Source organism: Triplophysa rosa, linkage group LG13 (assembly GCF_024868665.1).
Source record: "Triplophysa rosa linkage group LG13, Trosa_1v2, whole genome shotgun sequence".
Classification (NCBI taxonomy): Eukaryota; Metazoa; Chordata; class Actinopteri; order Cypriniformes; family Nemacheilidae; genus Triplophysa; species Triplophysa rosa.
This window is the reverse complement of record NC_079902.1, coordinates 22,362,130-22,382,260: the sequence shown is the minus strand read 5'-3', so window position 1 is coordinate 22,382,260 and position 20,131 is coordinate 22,362,130. Positions and strand designations below refer to the sequence as shown.

The window sequence follows — 20,131 nt, the reverse complement described above, 5'->3', positions numbered from 1 at the left end:
AAAAGTCTTATTAAAAGACGGATGCATTTAAGTACTTTAGTGTAATTGCTTTGTAACAGTGAAGCAGTGTGAATAATTCAGAGTCAAAGAAGCAACAGATTTATTCCTTTTCATCTCTGACATTGTTATTTATCATTTGAGGCAGAAGTGTGTGTGTGTGTTGCATTTTGTTTGATGATTCCTGTCACAGCAGTAAGACTCGCCTCTGAAATATAAAGTGAATTAATGAAGAATTTAAGAGCGTCAGTGTCATAAATATAAATTGGAGTTTTACAGAAAAGCTGGAGAACATTGAGGCAGATCTGCCCTAACACGGCTGCAGGCACAGCGTGCTGTTAATCCAGTCTGTGTGTGTGATTCACGCGGTGAAGGTCAAACACGAGGGGCCGCAGGAGTTCAGATGTGTTTTTATTTGACTGACAGGCCGAATGAGGCTGTTATTCTGAACTCTCGCTTTAATAGAACATCTTGAGAAGAGCAGCTCGTCCTCTAGTGGCTCCTGAAACACATCAAAACTCACCTGCTGGTTTAAAGCTAGTGCAGAAAAATTCATCTCCTCGATTTGTGCACTAGTGAGCAAACAAGCTTTATACGACACCAAAACCCCTAACAACTCGAATGATTAAACATCTCTACTGAATGCATGTCAAACCGGCCAATAATATACTAAGATAACAGACTTATGCTAATTTTGCTTCATCTTCTGGAGGAAACCAGTACCGGCATATGTTGCGTCTTCCCACAATCCCCCGGGGCCTCAAATCTCATCTCCCTTGTTTTCTCATAGTCTAAAAGAGAAAAATGACACGTTGAATACAGGTATTTCAGGAGACCAGATGGTGTAAATTCCCACACCGCCGTCTGTAAATAAACTCCACAGACGCTGTCAGCTCAAAATTGCTTTTTATCAGAGGTGAGCAGCCACGATGTGAAGAGATCCCAGATCAATAAAGATTCCTGAACAAGAGGAGCATCCTCGAATCCCACCGCAACTACATCACTTAGCACGTCCTAAAGAGAGCGAAACGAGACACTGTCACTGAGAGAGAGACGGTACGAGAGCACAAGTGGGCGACACGCGAGATGAGTGACTGACAAAATAATGGATTTTTCTGCCGGCCTAATGAATCAAAGCGTATAAATCTGCTCTTCTGAAATCAATGAGTGAATAAAGCTCATCAAATGAAGACAAAAGCTCGGCGTCGGTCGTGTCTCCAGGAGATCATTAGCTTTGACAGATGCGTGCGCCAGCGCCAACAAAAAGCGGCCGGGCGGTTCTGATGGAGCGGAGAGGGCGTGTCCACCAGCATCACACATCTCAGACAACAATCAATACATCACCACACAGGAATCATTGATAATATGAGGGATGTGACGTTATGGCAAGACAGTTTGTCTTATTTTGGGTTACAGTCGTATTTCACAAGCTGAACTGAAACTTTGGCAGAAACCCACATGACAGAAAATGTCACAGGGAAAGCTTTTACTCAGCACTGGATTAGAGATATAGATATATATATATACATAGATGCCTCATTGGTGGCTGTTTCTATGGGCTGTGCAGTGTTGTGGCATCTCAACTCATTGTTTTTTTTTTTAGTGTTAATGACAACAGCGACTAAAATGTTGACCGTTCCAAGATGGCGGACGTGTCTGGACGAGCAAATGTGGCATCTAGGCATATATTTCTATGCATTGACTTTAGTCTAATGGGTGTTTATTTGGTGTCTGATTAAAACCAACCGAATCACTTTAATTCGTCATTTTCACACAAGCCTTATTTCAAATAAAATCAGGTATAATTATATGAAGAGTTTGGTTCCAAAATGAGAAACTTTTCAAAAATCATGTTTTTTTATTGTGCATTCCAATTAATATCAATCAAACCGCAGATGGTTTGTTTAGATTTAAGCCATAATAAATAAAAAATACAGCTGACTAACACAATAAAAACATGATAACATAATAAAAAACATGATTTTTGAATTGTTTTATAAAACTCTTCATATGTAACCAAAGTCAAAGAATGTAAAATTAAATATTTCTTATTTATTGTAGTTAATTTAAATTTTACAAGACCTGAAACTTGTAAACTCAGCAATGTAAACTCATTTGACCCGGCCGGGGAAAAGACATGTGCGGACACAGGGAAGTACCGGATGACGACAAACTCCAGTTTTATTCAGACAAACATTTTCTCAAGGAACCGTCTTACAGTTAAAACAAAACAAACAAAGAAAACAAAAGCAAAAGTCAAACAAAAACAGAGCTAACGAATCAGCCCAAAACATGAACATTCCACCTGGACTCGATCAGGAGGAGAAAAAAACAGGGAAATTAGACAAAGCGTTGAGAGAGACATGAGAACAGAGAGACAGACAGTGAGACATCTCTTCCACTGAACTGGTGCTGGTGTTTGACCTGAGCGTGTATGAACTTTCAGAACCGTGTCACTGCAGTTGACCACTTGTGAAAACAGGGCTCAACACGTGGTCCTCCACCTGCCCACATCAGTGGATGAGAGAGAGAGAGAGAGAGAGAGAGAGAGACATCTACACTACAGTCAGGAGGACAGGAGGGCTTTTACACATCCAGACTCAGGCAAGGCAAATGGACAAAGCCACATGACATCATTACATTACATCTCCAAGTTGAACATTCAGCGTTTTTCTTTTCGCTTTTTTACACATGAATTATTGTCTTTACAGAGTAAAAAATATAGAGGATTAACAAAGGAAACTCTTGCAAATATGGCCATCGAATCTGTTTGTAATCTGTAGCTGCAGGTGTGTGTGTGTGTTTGTGTGTGAAAAAACATCTGTATCGAAGCTTTTATTGCACCTTTGTACAAGAGTGAAGCAGGCAGAGACGGGACAAAAGAATGGAGGGTTACAGTTGCAGGCCAGGCATCAGACACACAGCAGCACTAGAGGAGGGGAGAGGTCACCTCAAAGGTCATGGTTTAGATGGTCCAGCATAATGGTATGATACTGTCACTTACTGTACATATACTGAGCTCATGACACTGATATCATCTGAGAGATTCAAAAACAGAAAGTGAGAACTATCTTTGTAGTTATTGTCCTTGGTGTGAATGGGCCTTTTACCTGACCAGGGGTGCGTTTCCCAAAAGCATGGTTAGCCAACTATGGTCGCAAGTTCCGCCGTTCCAGCATAGTTCAATGATTTAAATGTTTCCCGAAACCATCGTTCCAGCGATCAATCGCAAGCAGCATCGCAAAGTTGCGTGGTTGGAACTACAGGTGTAGAGCTGTGGTTAGAAGTATAGTTCCTTGATATCATGACATGTAGACTTACATGCATCATGCTTTAAAGCAAAGTAAGCAAGCAACATGCAGTGCATTCTACATCCATCATTCTAAATATATGCAAATTCAATTTTACATCTTTTAGTTTGTCAAGAAAATAGAAGCGCTGTTTTTTGAAAAGTGCGCATGCTCTTGATCCTACGTGCTCTAGGACCCTGGGGAATCCCTGGGCGGAGTGACGTAGGAGGAAACTTATGAATGAATTATATCGTGAAATAAAACATCAGAGAGCAAAAATACGATAACAAAGATAGTTTTAAGATGCAGCGTACGTTATTTACAGCAATAATATGACATTAAATCGTTCTGAACAGATTCATTAGAAGACGGCATCACTCCACCACCTATGTGACGTCATCAACTATATTGTTGAACCAACGTGGTTCAAACGACAGATGAGCGACAAAGCTAATATGTTTTCGGGAAACAGTCGCGAGTAGCTAGTTAGTTTCGCAAACGATGCATCGTACTATGGTGGTTAACCAGCGAGTTATGTCGCTGTTCGGGAAACGCACCCCAGAATATTTAGGATATTAAAATTGGACATTCAGCCAAAATGAAATTGCTGTTATTTACTTCATATCTTTTACCTCCTGTGCAGCTCTCGAATCTTATTCTTGCTTTTATTCAAATGTGGCAATTTGTCACGAGGCACGCACCAACCAGCAGCATTTGGTGACCAAGACGTCTTCATGCACTACACCAGAACAATGACATCCAAAATAATCTGCACGCTGCGGATGCAGGGAAGTGTTGTTCTGTTCCCCACACAAAACACACGCGATGAGTGCTGTTTTTCTCATTTAATGTGTTATGTCCTTTTTGAGACTTGAGAGACTCTGTCCCTATTTAACTGATTATAAAAGAGCCGCTCAGATGGGGAAATGAAGTCTGAATATTAATTTCAAGGTGAACTATTTCATTATGAAAGGTTTTCAAATCATAAGTGCATTGAATTTCTCTTCCGCCCTGTGACGAAGGATCATTTTCTCATGTTGAGGAGAGGAAACCGAAACAGAACAGTAGAAGAGGTGTGAGGGAGTCATAAACCATCAGTTCTTTCCTCTGTTACCCATAATCCCACAGGAGACTTCCCCTCTGGGTGCAAAACGCCTCATATAATCCATCTGTATCAGCCTCTATAATCACTGAGCGAAACGTCTCCTCCTGCGAACACACACGCAGCAGAACTGGCTGCCTCGGAACTCAGCTGACGTGGGTGAGAACTGACAAATGTGTGTGTGTGTTCATACCGTCAGAGAGACAGGTTTAATCTGAAAGCAGCACTAAACTGTTCTGAAGTGTTTGGGTCTGATCAGGTCTGACTCACAGACAGCACGAGCAGCAGGCTGATGCAGGGTATTGTGGGATTGACGGTAGAGCTGAGCAAGCGTCACAGCATCAGTGCTGGAAGGCGTAAACCCAGACAGCAGCTAACCGCTTTATAAGAAAAATTCACCCAAAATAAAAGTGCTTTCATCATTTAGTCACTGTCATGCCATTTCAAACCTGTACGACTGTCTCTCTTCTGCAGAACACAAAAGAAGATATTTTGAAGAACACTGGAAACCAAACAACATTGACCCCCGTTGACTTCCATTGTATGGACACAAAACCACAGAGACATTTCTCAAATATCTTCTTTTGTGTTCCACAGATTTTGAATGTGAATAAATGATGACAGATTTTTCACACAAGAACTTGTGCTTACAACGTTTAAAGTTTTAAGCTTGACAGACCATCTAAAATCATTCAGTTCCACAAAACGAAAAAATCCAAGTTTAGACTTTAAAGAGATCTCATGAGCTGATAAACAGCCCTCGGTTTAACTGAAGAAGATGAATTACGGGAAGCAGAAGTCACCTCGGGCTCACGCAGTTTTTCACAAGTGCACAAATCTCTGTATTCTGCGCTTCAAATGTGCTGACGGTTCGAAACTCGGAAGGCAAAGCCGCGAGGCAGCGCTCTCTCCAGCGAGCACGACTCCACGACAGCCGTCACGGAGAGAGCTTTTTCATTTGCCTTCTGTTTTCCTGTGAGCGGAAGCGTTCGGTAATGTTTGAAAAGGTCAGGCCGATGAGGCGTTTGATTGCTTCTGAATTCTGTCGAGCCGAGACGCTCGATCTCCAATGAATGTATCATAGAAAGTCAATGCAAAGGGCAGGACTCACTTGAACACACCGAGTCTGTTCAAATAATCAAAGCAAAAAGAATGAAAAAACCTCAACACAAATAATCACAGCTTAATGCTTCTGCTTGTTTTACGCTGTTGGTTGGTTAAAAACGTTTCTCATGCTTCTCGTCACAGATTTGAAACATTAAGGTCTGACAAGCTTCAGATTTGTAGCGCGTCTGATCGGAGCTCGCCTGATCTTCAGGTCTCACATGTCGACTTCTGCGTTCTGCGGTGGCGTTCATGCATACGGCCACAGAGAACTTCACATTAAACCTCTAGAAACCTTCTAGAACGGCCAACCTTGAAACAACCCCCTGAAAAATCGTATCATGCATGTCTACCGTCGCAATCTAGGGTCCAAAAACAGCCGTACTAGATGTGATCTAGAACACAGGAACGTCCCAGAAGATCTGCGTGTTTAAACATGGGAGATCAGAGGACAGGACATGAACAGCCAGCCAAAGAGAAAGAGAGAAAGAGAGAGATAATGATGTGGGGAAGAAATGCAAGGACTGCTTTGGATCCAGAAAAGGAACAGGAGAGAAACCGCGCAGTGGAGGGGGCGGGGCATCTGAGGGGGCGGGGCTGGAATGGCTTCAGAACTGTGCATTTTAACATGGGTCCCTGGTTAATCAGTGGAAGATGGGTGGAGCTACCAGACGTAGCCCAACTCGTCATCCTCTGCATCCTCGTCGTCCTCGATCGCCCCACGGGGGTGGAGTCGGCCGCGTCTCTCTTTCTGTCTGCCCCGCCCGTGTTGTTGAGACTCCTCCTCCTGATCGTCCAGTAGGATCACGGCACCGCCGCTGCCGAAGTCACCAGATGTCTCCTGATCTTCCTCTACACACACACACACACACACACACACACAGAGGCAGATCAAAGGGAAGGTGTTTAGTGAATGTCTGTGTGTGTGTTCTGAAGTAGATCATTCATTATACATAAAATATGATGTTTTGTACATTTGACTGAGAAGTCAAGAAACACTGTTGAATAATAAAGCTTCAGGTGTCATACGATATACAACTGCCAGTCAGTATTTGTGTGTGTGTGCTACAGTATGTGTATACCACAGATTGGGTTGTGTGTATTTTTGCGTGTGTACCACAGGTTGGATTGCGTGGTGTGTGTGTGTATCATAGACTGGATTGTGTATTTGTGTGTGTGTATCACAGGGTTGGGTAGTGTATATTTGTGTGTGTGTGTATATATCAGAGGATAGTGTGTGTGCCTGTTTGTGTGTGTGTGTGTACCACAGCCTTGGTTGTGTGTATGTGTGTGTATACCGTAGGCTGGGTTGTGTGTATACTGTATATACTGTATGTATACCTCAGGTTCGGGTGTGTGTATATTTCTCTGTGTATCACAGTTTGGGTTGTGTATATTTGTGTGCGTGCCTGTTTGTGTGTTATGTGTCATTGTGTGTGTATACACCAGGTTGGGCTGTGTGTTTTGGTGTGTGAGTATACCACAGGTTGGGTTTTGTGTGTGTGACAGGCTGGGTTGTGTGTATGTGTGTGTATACCGCAGGCTGGGTTTTGTCTGTGTTTGTGTGTATACCACAGATTGGGTTGTGTGTATATTTGTGTGTGTGTGTGTACCACAGGTTGGGTTGTGTGGTGTGTGTGTTTATCATAGACTGGATTGTGTATTTGTGTGTGTGTATCACAGGTTGGGTAGTGTATATTTGTGTGTGTGTGTGTGTGTATCAGAGGATAGTGTGTGTGCCTGTTTGTGTGTGTATACCACAGGTTGGGTTTTGTGTGTGTGTATACCACAGGCTTGGTTGTGTGTATGTGTGTGTATACCACAGACTGGGTTGTGTGTATACTGTATATACAGTATGTATACCTCAGGTTCGGTTGTGTGTATATTTATCTTTGTATCACAAGTTGGGTTGTGTATATCTGTGTGTGTGTGTGTGTGTGTGTGTGTGTGTGTGTGTGTGTGTATCACAGGTTTGTGTGCGTGCCTGTTTGTGTGTTATGTGTCTTTGTGTGTGTATACACCAGGTTGGGCTGTGTGTTTTGGTGTGTGAGTATACCACATGTTGGGTTTTGTGTGTGTGTGACAGGCTGGGTTGTGTGTATACCGCAGGCTGGGTTGTGTGTGTATATACCACAGGTTGGGTTTGTGTGTGTGTGTGTGTGACAGGTTGGGTTTGTGTGTGTGTGTGTGTGTGTGTGTGTGTGTGTGACAGGCTGGGTTGTGTGTATGTGTGTGTATACCGCAGGCTGGGTTGTGTGTGTGTGTGTTCATGTTTGTATATCCCGGTGGGGACCTAAACCTGAATACACACCAACACATGGGGACTCGTGTCACCGTGGGGACCAAAACTGAGGTCCCCACGGGCAAAAAATCTAATAATTTGTACTGAACAATATTTTTTACAAATCTAATAATGCAAAAAGTGTTCTATGATCTTTAGGTTTAGGGATAGGGTTAGGGATAGGGGATAGAATATACAGTTTGTACAGTATAAAAACATTACGCCTATGGACTGTCCCCACGGAGATAGTCAACCAAAGTCTGTGTGCGTGTGTGCGTGTGCGTGTGTGTGTGTATGTGTATACCACAGGTTGGGTTGCCCTGTCTGCGGGATCCCGCGATCTCATTGCCGTATTTGTCTACACACCAGCACTGTCCAGTACTGGCATGACACTGTGTGGCTTTAAAATAACCATCTTCAGTACAGCGCGGTACATAGAGCCCTGCAAACAGACACACACGCGTTAAAACACAAAGGAAACAGATCAATACACTGACTATTAGCAAATCAAAGCTGCTCTGACATTATAAAACAACCACTGTTCCATTATAATCCACTACATAAGACAGAAGAGTGTGACCACATTACAAATATATACCACCATAAATAATTAATAAACATTTAAACTGAAGAACTTGAGTTTGTCCGTGCAGGATTATTGATGTTGATTGGTTCAAAGAGAGTCAGAAGGCTCACTGACCTATCAGACTCTTACTTCGGCTGTGAGATTGAAGCCTGTTCATCTCATTCTGACACGGCATGCCTGGAGAAACACACACAAACACACATTTAAAACACAACGATAACATGTCAGCATGAGACTGCTGTGATAAAAATGACTAAAACCCTAAAAGAGATTAAAAAAATGTCATACCATAACCAGTTAAACAAGACTCCAGATGTACCAGCTACTAAACACACAATATGAGACAGCTTTTTGAAAGCTTTTTGTAACTCAAAACAGCGTTTGAAACAGGCAGCACTTTTCACTGAAAAATTCATGTGATCTTCCCAAAAAAACAAGCGACACATTTCTGCTCTAAAACACTTTGCTCATCTCATCTGCTGAATGTCCATTTGAAGTGCAGTAAACATTTGTGAGATTTTATCATTCTCACCGTCAGGTTTCTGAAAGCAGTAACACCATTCGTTGTTGGACAGTTTGCCGTCTTTGAACGAGTCGCAGGAGTTGAACAACGGTCGCATGCACAGCTCGTATTTATCCAGGTAAATGGCGCTGAGCTCTGATTGGTCGAGGAGCAGGTCGTAGTTCATGTCCAGCTTGTTGAACATCCAACCAAGAGAGTCTTTACAGATGGGCAAAATACTAGTGTCAAAACCTGCAGAAGAGAGAGAGAGAGAGAGAGAGAGATGGATGGATGGATGATCAAAACTATATTTTATAAATAAACATCATTCCTCTCTTGTATCCAAGTATCTGTCACTCACGTCCTTGCGCTGAATCGCTCGCTGCGCTTTTGAGGTCTCTGTTGGCGTCCGTGTGCAGAACCCCAAACCAGTCTTTGAGTCTGGACGCTAAACTTCTCAAATCTGCATCACTGCAGCCTATACAAACACACAAAAACACACAAACGTTTACATTGACTTGATATGTCTGGCTGAGAAATCTTTCTCAAGACGAGACTTGAAATTACTGGGATCTTTTTAGGAAAACATTTGAAACGCAGGTGACTCAAAGACTTCATCGTATGGTTTTTAAACAGGATGTTTGAGATTTTAAGCAGATTTTTTTGCGTATGGGAAGTCGACAGTTTAAATCTATCAATCTGTAGCGGAATAAAATCCCGAGGTTTATTCGCATGGTAATTGTTTATCGCGGGGGATGCCAGGAAACTGCAATTTTATTTGCCACCTGCGTCAGAAATGTCAGTGATTTTCTCCCGAGACCCAGGAGGAAATTACCTGCCGAATTACAGTTGTGGATTACTGTTTTTGACAAACCTGTGGGCCGCGTGGTAATTTAATTCCCACCTGAATTAACATGTCTTCGTTTACGAGAAGCTACCGGCCCAAAAATCGCTTTGAAAAGTGCCGCAGGGCTACAATTTGACATTTTGAGCAGTAATGAGAATTTGAGCATTCAGAATACATGCACGTATCAGAGACTGTATCAAACGAACTACATGAAAACAATTACATGGACATCACTTCTGAATATGGTCACGTGTTTGGCAACGTGTGAGACATTACGGTCTCCTAAACCGCACTGTGAGATTTATGATGGAGGATTCATGTAAATATCCCAGACATCAGAATAGAGCTAATGAGGATTAAAACACACACACACGCACGCACATACAACACACATCAGTTCCACAGAAATGCACAAATATCAGCATATCAAAGCGTGTGTGTATTTATCTGAAAGTGTTGTATTATTTTGGTAGTTGTGTGAATCACGCCTCCGAACAGAGACATGATAACGCAGCGGTTTAATTCCTCTATTATACTGTAGGAAGAGAGATATCTCCGCTCTGCTATGGACACATTCATTTCCTTGTGTGTGCGTTTTCTGTATTCCAATCATAACTCTGCTTTACACTATTCATAAAGAAACATAAAGAGCATTGGTTATAGCCAATAAGAGGGATTTATAGAGATTTGCCTCTCTCTCTGTGTGGGGGTGTATCCACATTGAACATGTTGGTCTGGAATGATGTTAATAAAATGTATTTTTTAATAAGAAAGAGCTGAAGATTAACCAGGTGTCAAATTCTTATTGAAACTGGTGGAGCGAATGTATAAAACTATTAACTAGGGTTGGGAATCGAAATTCGATTCCAATTCTGGAATCGGATCCATAAGAAATCCAAATAAGATTGCACTTAACGATTCCGGACCGCACGGTCACATAATTTTCACGTCATCTGTCAAGACCTGAGTCACCTGACCTGACATAGCCATCTGCGAGGACCTTCCGCTCGAATACTAAAAGTCAGTTCACATGATGGACCGTGGAAGGCACACTAAAGTGTGGCTGCATTTTGCGAAATCACAAAAAGACAAAGCTAAGTGTAATTATTGTGACAAACTATTATGTTGCAAGACGGGTGTCACCAGCAATATGGCAAAGCATCTGCGTTCATCGTATCGAATTACAAGAATGCACCGTGTTTGATGCGTTGCGCATCCCGAGTGCTCCTCTTCATTAGCCGCCGATGACACTAGTGCGGGGACAACGCCGGAGTCATGCGCACATCAATGTTACGCCACTTTTTTGCGCTATAAAATCATCCTACCTGTTTATTTTATACTGCTACGGGAATCTGATCTGCCATTTCTGACAGAGTATTTATGCTGTAAATTTATTTTATGTGTTTATTTTAAGCTGGTAGGACAATCTGACAGGGTATTTTGCATTGTAAAATCATCCTACCTGTTTATTTTGTCGATGTGTTTTAGATTATATTAAGTCTTGCCCTGCGGTAGGAAAATCTGACAGGGTAGGACAATTCGACAGAACACCTTCACATGATGCTACACGTGAGACCCCCTTCTCCCTCGCTTCGAAAGGAAGGCTCACACAGGACACATTTTTGTGTGTTCAGCTGTAACTAATGGCACAAAATAAATATTTTTGATCTTTCTTAACTTTTATTACTTTTTCACCACTTTGGAATCGAAACTAAGAATCGTTATGTATCGGAATCGATAAGCAGAATCGAATTTGGAATCGGAATCGATAAATTTGAAACGATGCCCAACCCTACTATTAACACACAGAAACAGAAGAAAGGAGAGAAGTGATTGAACGGGCAACCCCGGTTGAAGCCCGACTCAGAACCCGTCCCACAACACTTGTACAAAAATTGGTGGGTGGAGTGACGGACCCCTTCCTGTCTCAGGGGAATCTAGGACCCCTCTATCACACACTATAAGTGTTGGTTGGACATGTTAGCATCAAGATTAACCCATGACCTTCATTACACTTACATTTATCATCATTTTCCTACAATGAAAGTGTTAAAAACACCGAAACCAAATCCAGTGGAAACAATCTAGCGTTCTGTTTTTCTGTACTGCAACTTGGGATGCACACATCTACTCCCACGTGTTATTTAATGGATGGATAATATGAGGCCAAAGTTGCTGCGCACTTGACTGCAGTTCTGTGACTTTAGAAAGTTTGATGAGAGGGAGGAAGTGCAGTAAAGTGTTTGATGGTGTAGTAAAGAGTTTGCAGTAAAGCACCATAGAGTGCTGTGAAAACAGTGCGAGTCTGCTGATGTGTGTTGAGGTGAGTTTGTGCTGCAGTGATGAACCTGCTGAACGCACAGATCATGAATCTACATCTGCTGAGAGAGAGAGAGAGAGAGAGAGATTCTGCTCAACACACAGAGTTCAATCATAGCAGACAACAGACAGAGAGAGAGAGAGAGAGAGAGAGAGAGAGAGACAGCGTGTGTGTGTGTGTGTGTGTGTGTAGAGAGAGAGAGAGAGAGAGAGAGACAGAAAGACAAACAGAGAGTGACAGAGAGTGAGAGACACTGTACCATTATAATCACACACATCTATGCATTTATGGGGACCTAAGAATAGTTTTTTTGCCATTTTACATTTTCAAATAAACATCATTTAGTGCAATAAGCTGTTTTCCTCATGGGGACCACCTAAGCCATTTTTTAAATGTTTTTTAAGCACACAACACAACGCACTATACAACACAACACATCTGAATTACAGCCGTTTAACCACTAAAATACAACACATCTTACTGTAGTTTAACCATGCACACAATACAACAAGAGTATTTCAGGAGCTTGTCTTCATGCATGCAACAGTGTGATTAATTTAAAAGTGTGTGTATGTGTGTGTGTACGCGCGCGTGTGTGTGTACACATGCATTCATTGCTGTCCTATTGTTTAAAATTTTCTGGACTGAGATGAATTTGGCAAAGCTTTAAAAGAAGAATATTTCCATCCAGCTGGATCTCAACACCTCAACCTGTGTGTGTGTGTGTGTGTGTGTGCGTGTGTGTGTGTGTGTGTGTGTGTGTTGTTAAGCTGCAGTATTTCAGGTGTGTTGTATTGTTGTAGTTTTTTGACAGAAACATGTGGAGTCCACTAAAATCCAGCAAGAGCAGAACATTCTGAAAGTTTGAGTGTCAGCAGGAAAATGACTTTCCATGCGCACACACACACACACACGCACGCACACACACACACACACACACACACACACACACACGCACGCACGCACGCACGCACGCACGCACGCACGCACGCTCCACATGTCCTTGTTTCTTAGATTAATAACCAGATCTGAAAGGAAAGTTTATATTATTCCTTCAGCTCAGTCTATCAATAACAAACACAAACACACACCGCCAAAGTTTTCTCTCTTTCTGTAACGCTCTGTACGCACTGCTGCTAGATCACAGAATCATTGTGAAACACTGACCAGAAAGAGAGAAACAGGAGAAATCAAACCATACTAAACTTAAAATGACTCCACAAAACTCTACATCCAAAACCTTGAGACATTTCCTCTCCTCTGTCTTTGATTGACAGGTGAGTTCTCTGCGCTGGCATGTTGAGCTATCGGCGTTATTAAAGGACTCGGCTGTCAGGCGTTGATTGTTCCGGCACGCAGCCGAACGTGCGCGATAACTGCTGACTCTCATCTCCGGGACGGCCGTCCTCTGCCTCTGTTAAAGATAATCGCTAACAGCAGCGGGAACATTCACACACTCCATTATAAGCGAACACGTTTAATTCAAACAGACGCAGATATTAGTAGTTCCTCCCAGAAACTGATCTCTCAGAGTGATTAACAGCAGGACATGAGCTCACACAAACGCTTCTGTCATTCTCTCTCTCTGCTGCCTCAGCAATAAGAGTGCAACACATTATACTGTGTCATATAGTCACATAGAGAGTTTGGGAGAGAGAGATTATTTTAATAACTTTAGTTGAGGGGACAGTACACCTATAAATGAAAAATTTGTCACTAAGTATAGATGTTATTTCTAGATTGTAAAAGAAGTTCATTAGCAGTTCAGACTCCTCTTTTCTGACAATGACTATGGCTATTATTTAAACATTTTTGTTTTATTGCTCAGTTGGTAAAGCGCTGTCATAACAGTACAGAAGTTATGGGTTCGTGTATCAGGGATGTGAACTGAAATGAAAAACACCATTAAAGTTCCTCATATTCTTCAAAAAACTGTACACATGTCAGTTTTTATTTTTAAGCTTGACAGCATCAGTCCTTATTTATACCGAGTACCGCACATGACACGTGAAAAAGATCATATAGTGTCCACGAATACAAACTCATTTCCACAATTTATTTCTATGTTTTAGGTGAATCGTGCTCACGTTTTATTAATTCATTCCCTCGTTTTAGATAAATCTGTTCGTTTATTGATTTTATTTATCTTCCGCTTTGTGAACACTTTCCCATCACAGTCCTGCCTTCCTTGTTTAACACTTGTGATTTGTAAAACATCAATGTTTCTCAGCAAAACACGTTCACATATTAATAAATCACAGGCACAAACGCTTAATTCACCACAATTTGTTTTCTCTATGTCATGTGCGGGCTCTGTACGTTTACTTTCATTGACCAAAGACAACATTCTGCTTAACATCTGCTGTTGTGTCCTACAGAGGAGAGAAGGTCAATATGCATTTCAGACAACACGAGGACGAGTAAGTGATGACAGAGCTTTATCCGCTCAAGGTCCTTTAAAGTCTCTGCATTGATTGTACACTCCAGTTTTTTTTGATGATCTGCACACACACAGAGTGATGCAGTGTGATCATTTATTATCATTATGTAGTTAAATTAGACAGATTTTGTGCTGTATCTCTCTCAGTTTCACTGACCGCGCCCGTGTCTGAAGCTGTGAATCATATTTAATAAGAGCTTTCATGAGCCTTTATGTGGAGGTGTTCTCATCCTTTACAGTGTGTGTGTGTGTTAAAGTTCAGGACTGTATATTATACATTACTAAAAGTGCGTTTTAAATGCACTCTGAGACTTCAGCTTGCCAAAAGGGGCAAAACAGACAGGATTTAGTCTTGTTTAATTAGACAGAAATCAGGCCAACAGATCACAGACTAAACATTTGCATATACTCCACACACCCCAGAGAGAGAGAGAGAGAGAGAGAGAGAGAGAGAGAGAGAGTGAGAGGATTAAGTAGATTCTTCAAAACTTATAATTAGAGAGTTTTAGCACTCAAGCGTGAGGAGGTCACTTGTTTGGTGGCCTTTACTAAACATAATTTCTCGTCCCCTTGAAAACGAAAATTACATTGAAGAGAAGGGTGAACAACCTAAAGGGCAACTGATTTAAAGAAACAGTTTACAAAAAATACTGTCGAGCGAGACTTGGCCCCTTAAAGTTCAAAAATAACTTGTGCTCTGTATTCTTTCTGGTCAAACTCACCAAGCAGTGCTCATATTGATCTGGGGTGCATTTCCCGAACAACAACATAACTTGCTGGTTAACCACCATAGTACTATGCATCTTTGGAGAAACTAACTAACTAGTCACGGGTGTCCCGAAAACAGGGCTGGAGGCTGGAGAGTAACTTAGTTACGTATGTAAAATACAAAATTTGAGTAACTGTATTTCATTACAGTTACCTTTAAATGGGTGGTAATCAAATTACAGTTACATCCAAAAAGTATTTTAGATTACCAAAGTGATTACTTGGAATTTTAATGTCATTTATTTCATTTAAACATTAATATAAACTGTAACAGGCAATTAAAGTAAACAGCAATCTGTGATTCTCTGACTCTTACAATCTGCAAAAGCATCCTAAACTACAGTTCTGCTCATAAGTTTCATTCCCATTGCCGAATATGCAAAATAAGAATAATTTTGACAAAATAAAAGGTATCTGGGTTCATAGAAATTGCATGTTAATTTTATTTAGTACTGTCCTGAATAGGCTATTTCACACAATAAAAGTTTACATATACTCCAGAAGACAAACAGCCTGAATTTATACTCATTGCCACATTAAAAAATGTAAAAATGTCGTTACCTGAATGATCAACGACTGTTTCATGTTTTGTGATAGTTGTTTGTGAGTGCCTAAGTCATTTTTAAGGTAATTGCGACTTTTAGTAAAACTGACTCTGACTTTTTAACGCACAATTCTGACTTCTTTTCTTAGAATTGTGAGACATACACTCACAATTGTGGACTATGATGTCCAATGAGGGAAAACTGTAAAACTGCTGTTGTTTAAAATAATACGAGGAAAGCCAAGTGATCCCTCTGTTTTATGTACCTTATTAGTATTCCAAAGTATTCTAAAGTATTTGGATTAAGTTACAAAATTTGTGTAATCTAATGAAATACGTTACAGATTACTTTTTAAAGCATGTATTTTGTAATCTGTAGTGAAATACATTTTAAAAGTAACCTTCCCAGCCCTGGCCGTGCGCATGTGTACTTTAAAAAAAAAAACAGCGAATTAAAACTCTTGACAAACTAAAAGACTTTAAATTATTTTTTATACATTACAAATGATGGCTATAGAATGCACTGCTTGTTGCTTGCTTTTTTGCTCAAGAGCACGGTGTAAAGTCTACATGTCATAATAATAAGGAGCTGTGCTTCTAACCACAGCTGAAGAGCTGTAGTTCCATCCACGCAACTTTGCAATCCTGTTTGCGACTGATCGTTGAAGTGATGGTTTCAGGAAACACGTGAATCGTTGAACTATACAGGAACGATGGAACTTGCCACCATAGTTAGCTAACGATGCTACTGGTAAACGCACCCCTGATCGATGGCACACACGGCTGCATTTTTGTCACTGGGTTGTTAACTGGTAACAGGTGCGAAACACAGGTGTGGCCACACAGGTAGATGATCTTTTCACCTGAGCATTTAGTAAGGGCATCTATAGTCATGCTGCAATGTAACAGATGTGTTGTCTTGGTTCACATATGACATTATGAACACAAAACCACAAACACACATGCCCACACACACTCTTTTCTATAGTTTTTATACATAGCTAGTTCTAAATACTAAACAAAAGTCTAAAGCAGAGGTCACACACCGGACAAGAAGTGCTGACTACACTCTAAGATAAACTTTATTTTTTTGCATTTTACCATTTTCAATTTTTTATTTACTATATTTTTATGGTATTTTTTACAAATGCTCATTTTTAGGTCTAAAATTGTCCCTAAAATATATAACACAGACACATTCATTGAAAGAAGACAAGCACCAAACCAATCTCATCTGAATTGGTTTGGTGCAGTTTTTCTTGGCATTCATTTGTCTTTTTCAAAGGGACATTATACAGCACGTTTTATGAAGTTTTTATTAAAAGAGGGCACAAAACTGTTTGAAGAACTCTTTCCAAGAACTTCCTAATAAATAAATATCATGCTAAATATTGCAACAGGCACAATGACATCAAATGACATCATTCACCAAGAGTCCAAAAACACTGACTGCCTTTCAAATTGGTTTCCAAACAATCTGTTTAGCAAACTCACATAAAGTAAATAACACACGTTTAAAAAAACTCTAATATGATTTCTTTCAAATCTTTTTCAACCCAAAAGCAACTACTGTAAAAGTAGAGTCGGGCTATATTTACATTGTGGGAGTTACTGGTTACATTTTCAGGAAGTAATTCTAGTTTTTGAAGGAACGCTTTTATATCATCCAGTGTAGCAGCGTTGTGAATAGACGCCTGTGCAGACAGATGGCGGAGTTAATTTGCTCTTATCTGAGGGGCTTTGACATACAGCTGCAGAGATTGTATTCCTGATGGAGGTTCATCACTCCTGCATGTTTGCTTTCTGTGCCTGCAGCGCTGCTTAATTAAAATGAAACTGGGAATGTGGTTAAAAGAATTAATCTTTTTAAATGAGCAGTTTCAGTAAAGACAAATCCGGAGCGTGTGGGTATGTGTGTGTGTTGTGGAGGGAAGGACTGTGTTTATCCTGGATAGGAGCACATGTTGAGTGGGTGTTGTCTGTTCTATAGTTTAAAAAACCTCCTCTCGCTCTTCTCTCTGTGAGCTCGTTCTCAAAGCTCAGAAACATCTTGCAAAAAGTGAGACATTCGCATCAGGAGCGTGTTGGGGAAGGTGTGTGCTCGCAGCTGGTGGGTGGACAGTGGAAAACTTCCAGCAGATTCTGGGGTGAATGGGAATGTTTGGAGAGTGATTAACTGAGATCTTCAGCGATTCATCTCCTGCCAGAGTGAAGGATTATGGGTGTTTCACGATTCAACACAGAACAGCGAGTTGGAAAAGATGAGCAGATCAAATCAAAAACTCTTAAACCAACAATACAAAAACAAACACACTACTGTATGTACCCGTGAAACACAAACACACTGCAAGCTAGGGCTGTGACAATATACCGGCAATGACAGTAACCATGATATAAAAAACCGTGATTATCAATATTGTGTTAATAAGTTACACATGATCATATTGTAAAATGTTTAGCGACTGTTTAAAAATTTTGCAAACTCTCTCTCTCCCTCCCTACACTCAAATTTTAAGTGTTACTCATTAACCAAAAAGAGAAAATACAAATCAAACTAAATGAAAGATGACAGCATTATTTACTTACTAAGTAACAGATATCGTGATAATATCATTATCTTTGGACATGATAACCATGAACTGAAAATCTGATATTGGCACAGCCCCAATATACAAAAAGAAACAGTAACCGTGATAAAACCATCACAGCGAATATTTGGGGCGTGATAACCGTTGAACTGTAAATTTGATATTTTGACAGCCCTAATGAAAAAAGCAACAGATATTATGATAATATCATTATCGTGAAACTTTTGGACACGATAACCATGAACTGAAAATCTGATACTGATATACTGATATAAAAGTTTTACGAAACTTTTAGGTCAGGTTACAGAAAATGACATAGTACGGAATCTGCGTTATTGAAAATCACAAATGACCAGGGCTGGGAAGGTTACTTTTAAAATGTATTTCACTACAGATTACAAAATACATGTTTTAAAAAGTAATTTGTAATGTATTTAGTTAGATTACACATGTTCTGTAACTTAATCTAAATACTTTAGTTTGGAATACTGATAAGGTACGTAACACAAAGGGATCCAGAAACAGAGGACTTGGTTTTCCTCTGCATTTTATTTGAAACAACATTAGTTTTCCACAATATATCTTAAATCAAAAAAGCACACAATCTTAGAAAAAAGAGAAGGAAAAATGCTGATGCTCATAAAGGCAGCACAATACATTAAGAGCTGGGGTGTGTAAACTTTTTTGAATTGGAGGCAAAATGTACTTATTTTGTCTTCTGGGAAACGTGTGGTTATACATGCTTAATGTGAAGGGCAGAAATAAATGAAAAAATATTATCTATAAACAAAATAAAAAACTTTTACACATCATCCTGTTTAAACATTTTCACCCCTTCTCTGAATCCATTGTGTTTCCATCACTAAATAAACAAATTAAAATTAGTTTTTTCAGAATTGCAAGATTTAAACTCGCAGTTGCAAGTTATGAAATCAGAATTGCAATTTTGACATTTGTATAGTAAGTTTATTTCACGCAATTCTGACTTTATAACAATTCAGAGTTTTTTTCTCAAGCTCGCAATTCTGAGAAAAAAGTCAGTGTTTTTTCTCTCATTGGACTGACAGATGCAATTGTGAGTGTATATCTCTCACAATTCTAAGAAAATAAGTCAGATTTGTGAGTTATAAACTCGCAATTGTGAGAAAAAGTCAGAACTGTGAGATAAAAGAACTCTGAGATAAAAAGTCGCAATTACCTAAACAAATTACTTAAACAAGGGACTCACAAAACATGAAAACAGTTGTTGGTCATTCAGGTAAACACAGACATTAAAGATTCAAGAGTATGTCAATTTTTTATGTGGCAATTTGTATAAATTGGCTGAAATTGTGTATTGGAGTATATGAAAACTTCTATTGCGTGAAATAGCTTATTCAGAACTAAATATAATTAATATGCAATTTCTATGAACCCAGATCCCTCTTACTTTGTTAAAATTATTCATATTTTGCATATTCTGCGAGGGGCATGAAAATGAGCAGAACTGTATTTTAGGATGCTTTTGCAGAATGTCCGAGTTAGAGAATCCATGATTGCTGTTTACATTAATTGCGCGTTACCGTTAATATAAAGTTGAAATTCCAAGTAATCACTTTGGTAATCTAAAATACTTTTCGGATGTAACTGTAATTTGATTACCACCATTTAAAAAGTAACTGTAATGAAATACAGTTACTCAAATTTTGTATTTTAAATACGTAACTAAGTTACATGTATTTCGTTACTCCCCAGCCCTGCAAATGACATTATGCTGTCTACT

General features: G+C 40.0%; 1 protein-coding gene across 2 annotated transcripts in view; it reads right to left on the bottom strand.

The window, feature by feature from the left end:
* Positions 1 to 2,153: 2,153 nt before the first annotated feature.
* Positions 2,154 to 20,131, bottom strand: part of spock1 (SPARC (osteonectin), cwcv and kazal like domains proteoglycan 1) — a 107,758-nt gene continuing 89,780 nt past the window's right edge. For both annotated transcript variants that reach the window (XM_057349734.1, XM_057349736.1), the window contains 5 exons: positions 9,224 to 9,340; positions 8,893 to 9,114; positions 8,475 to 8,537; positions 8,079 to 8,216; positions 2,154 to 6,345 (listed from right to left, as the gene is read on the bottom strand). In XM_057349734.1, the coding sequence (XP_057205717.1) occupies positions 6,158 to 6,345; positions 8,079 to 8,216; positions 8,475 to 8,537; positions 8,893 to 9,114; positions 9,224 to 9,340 (728 nt within the window). In that variant the 3' untranslated portion in view covers positions 2,154 to 6,157. The remainder of the gene's footprint in view (positions 6,346 to 8,078; positions 8,217 to 8,474; positions 8,538 to 8,892; positions 9,115 to 9,223; positions 9,341 to 20,131) is intronic.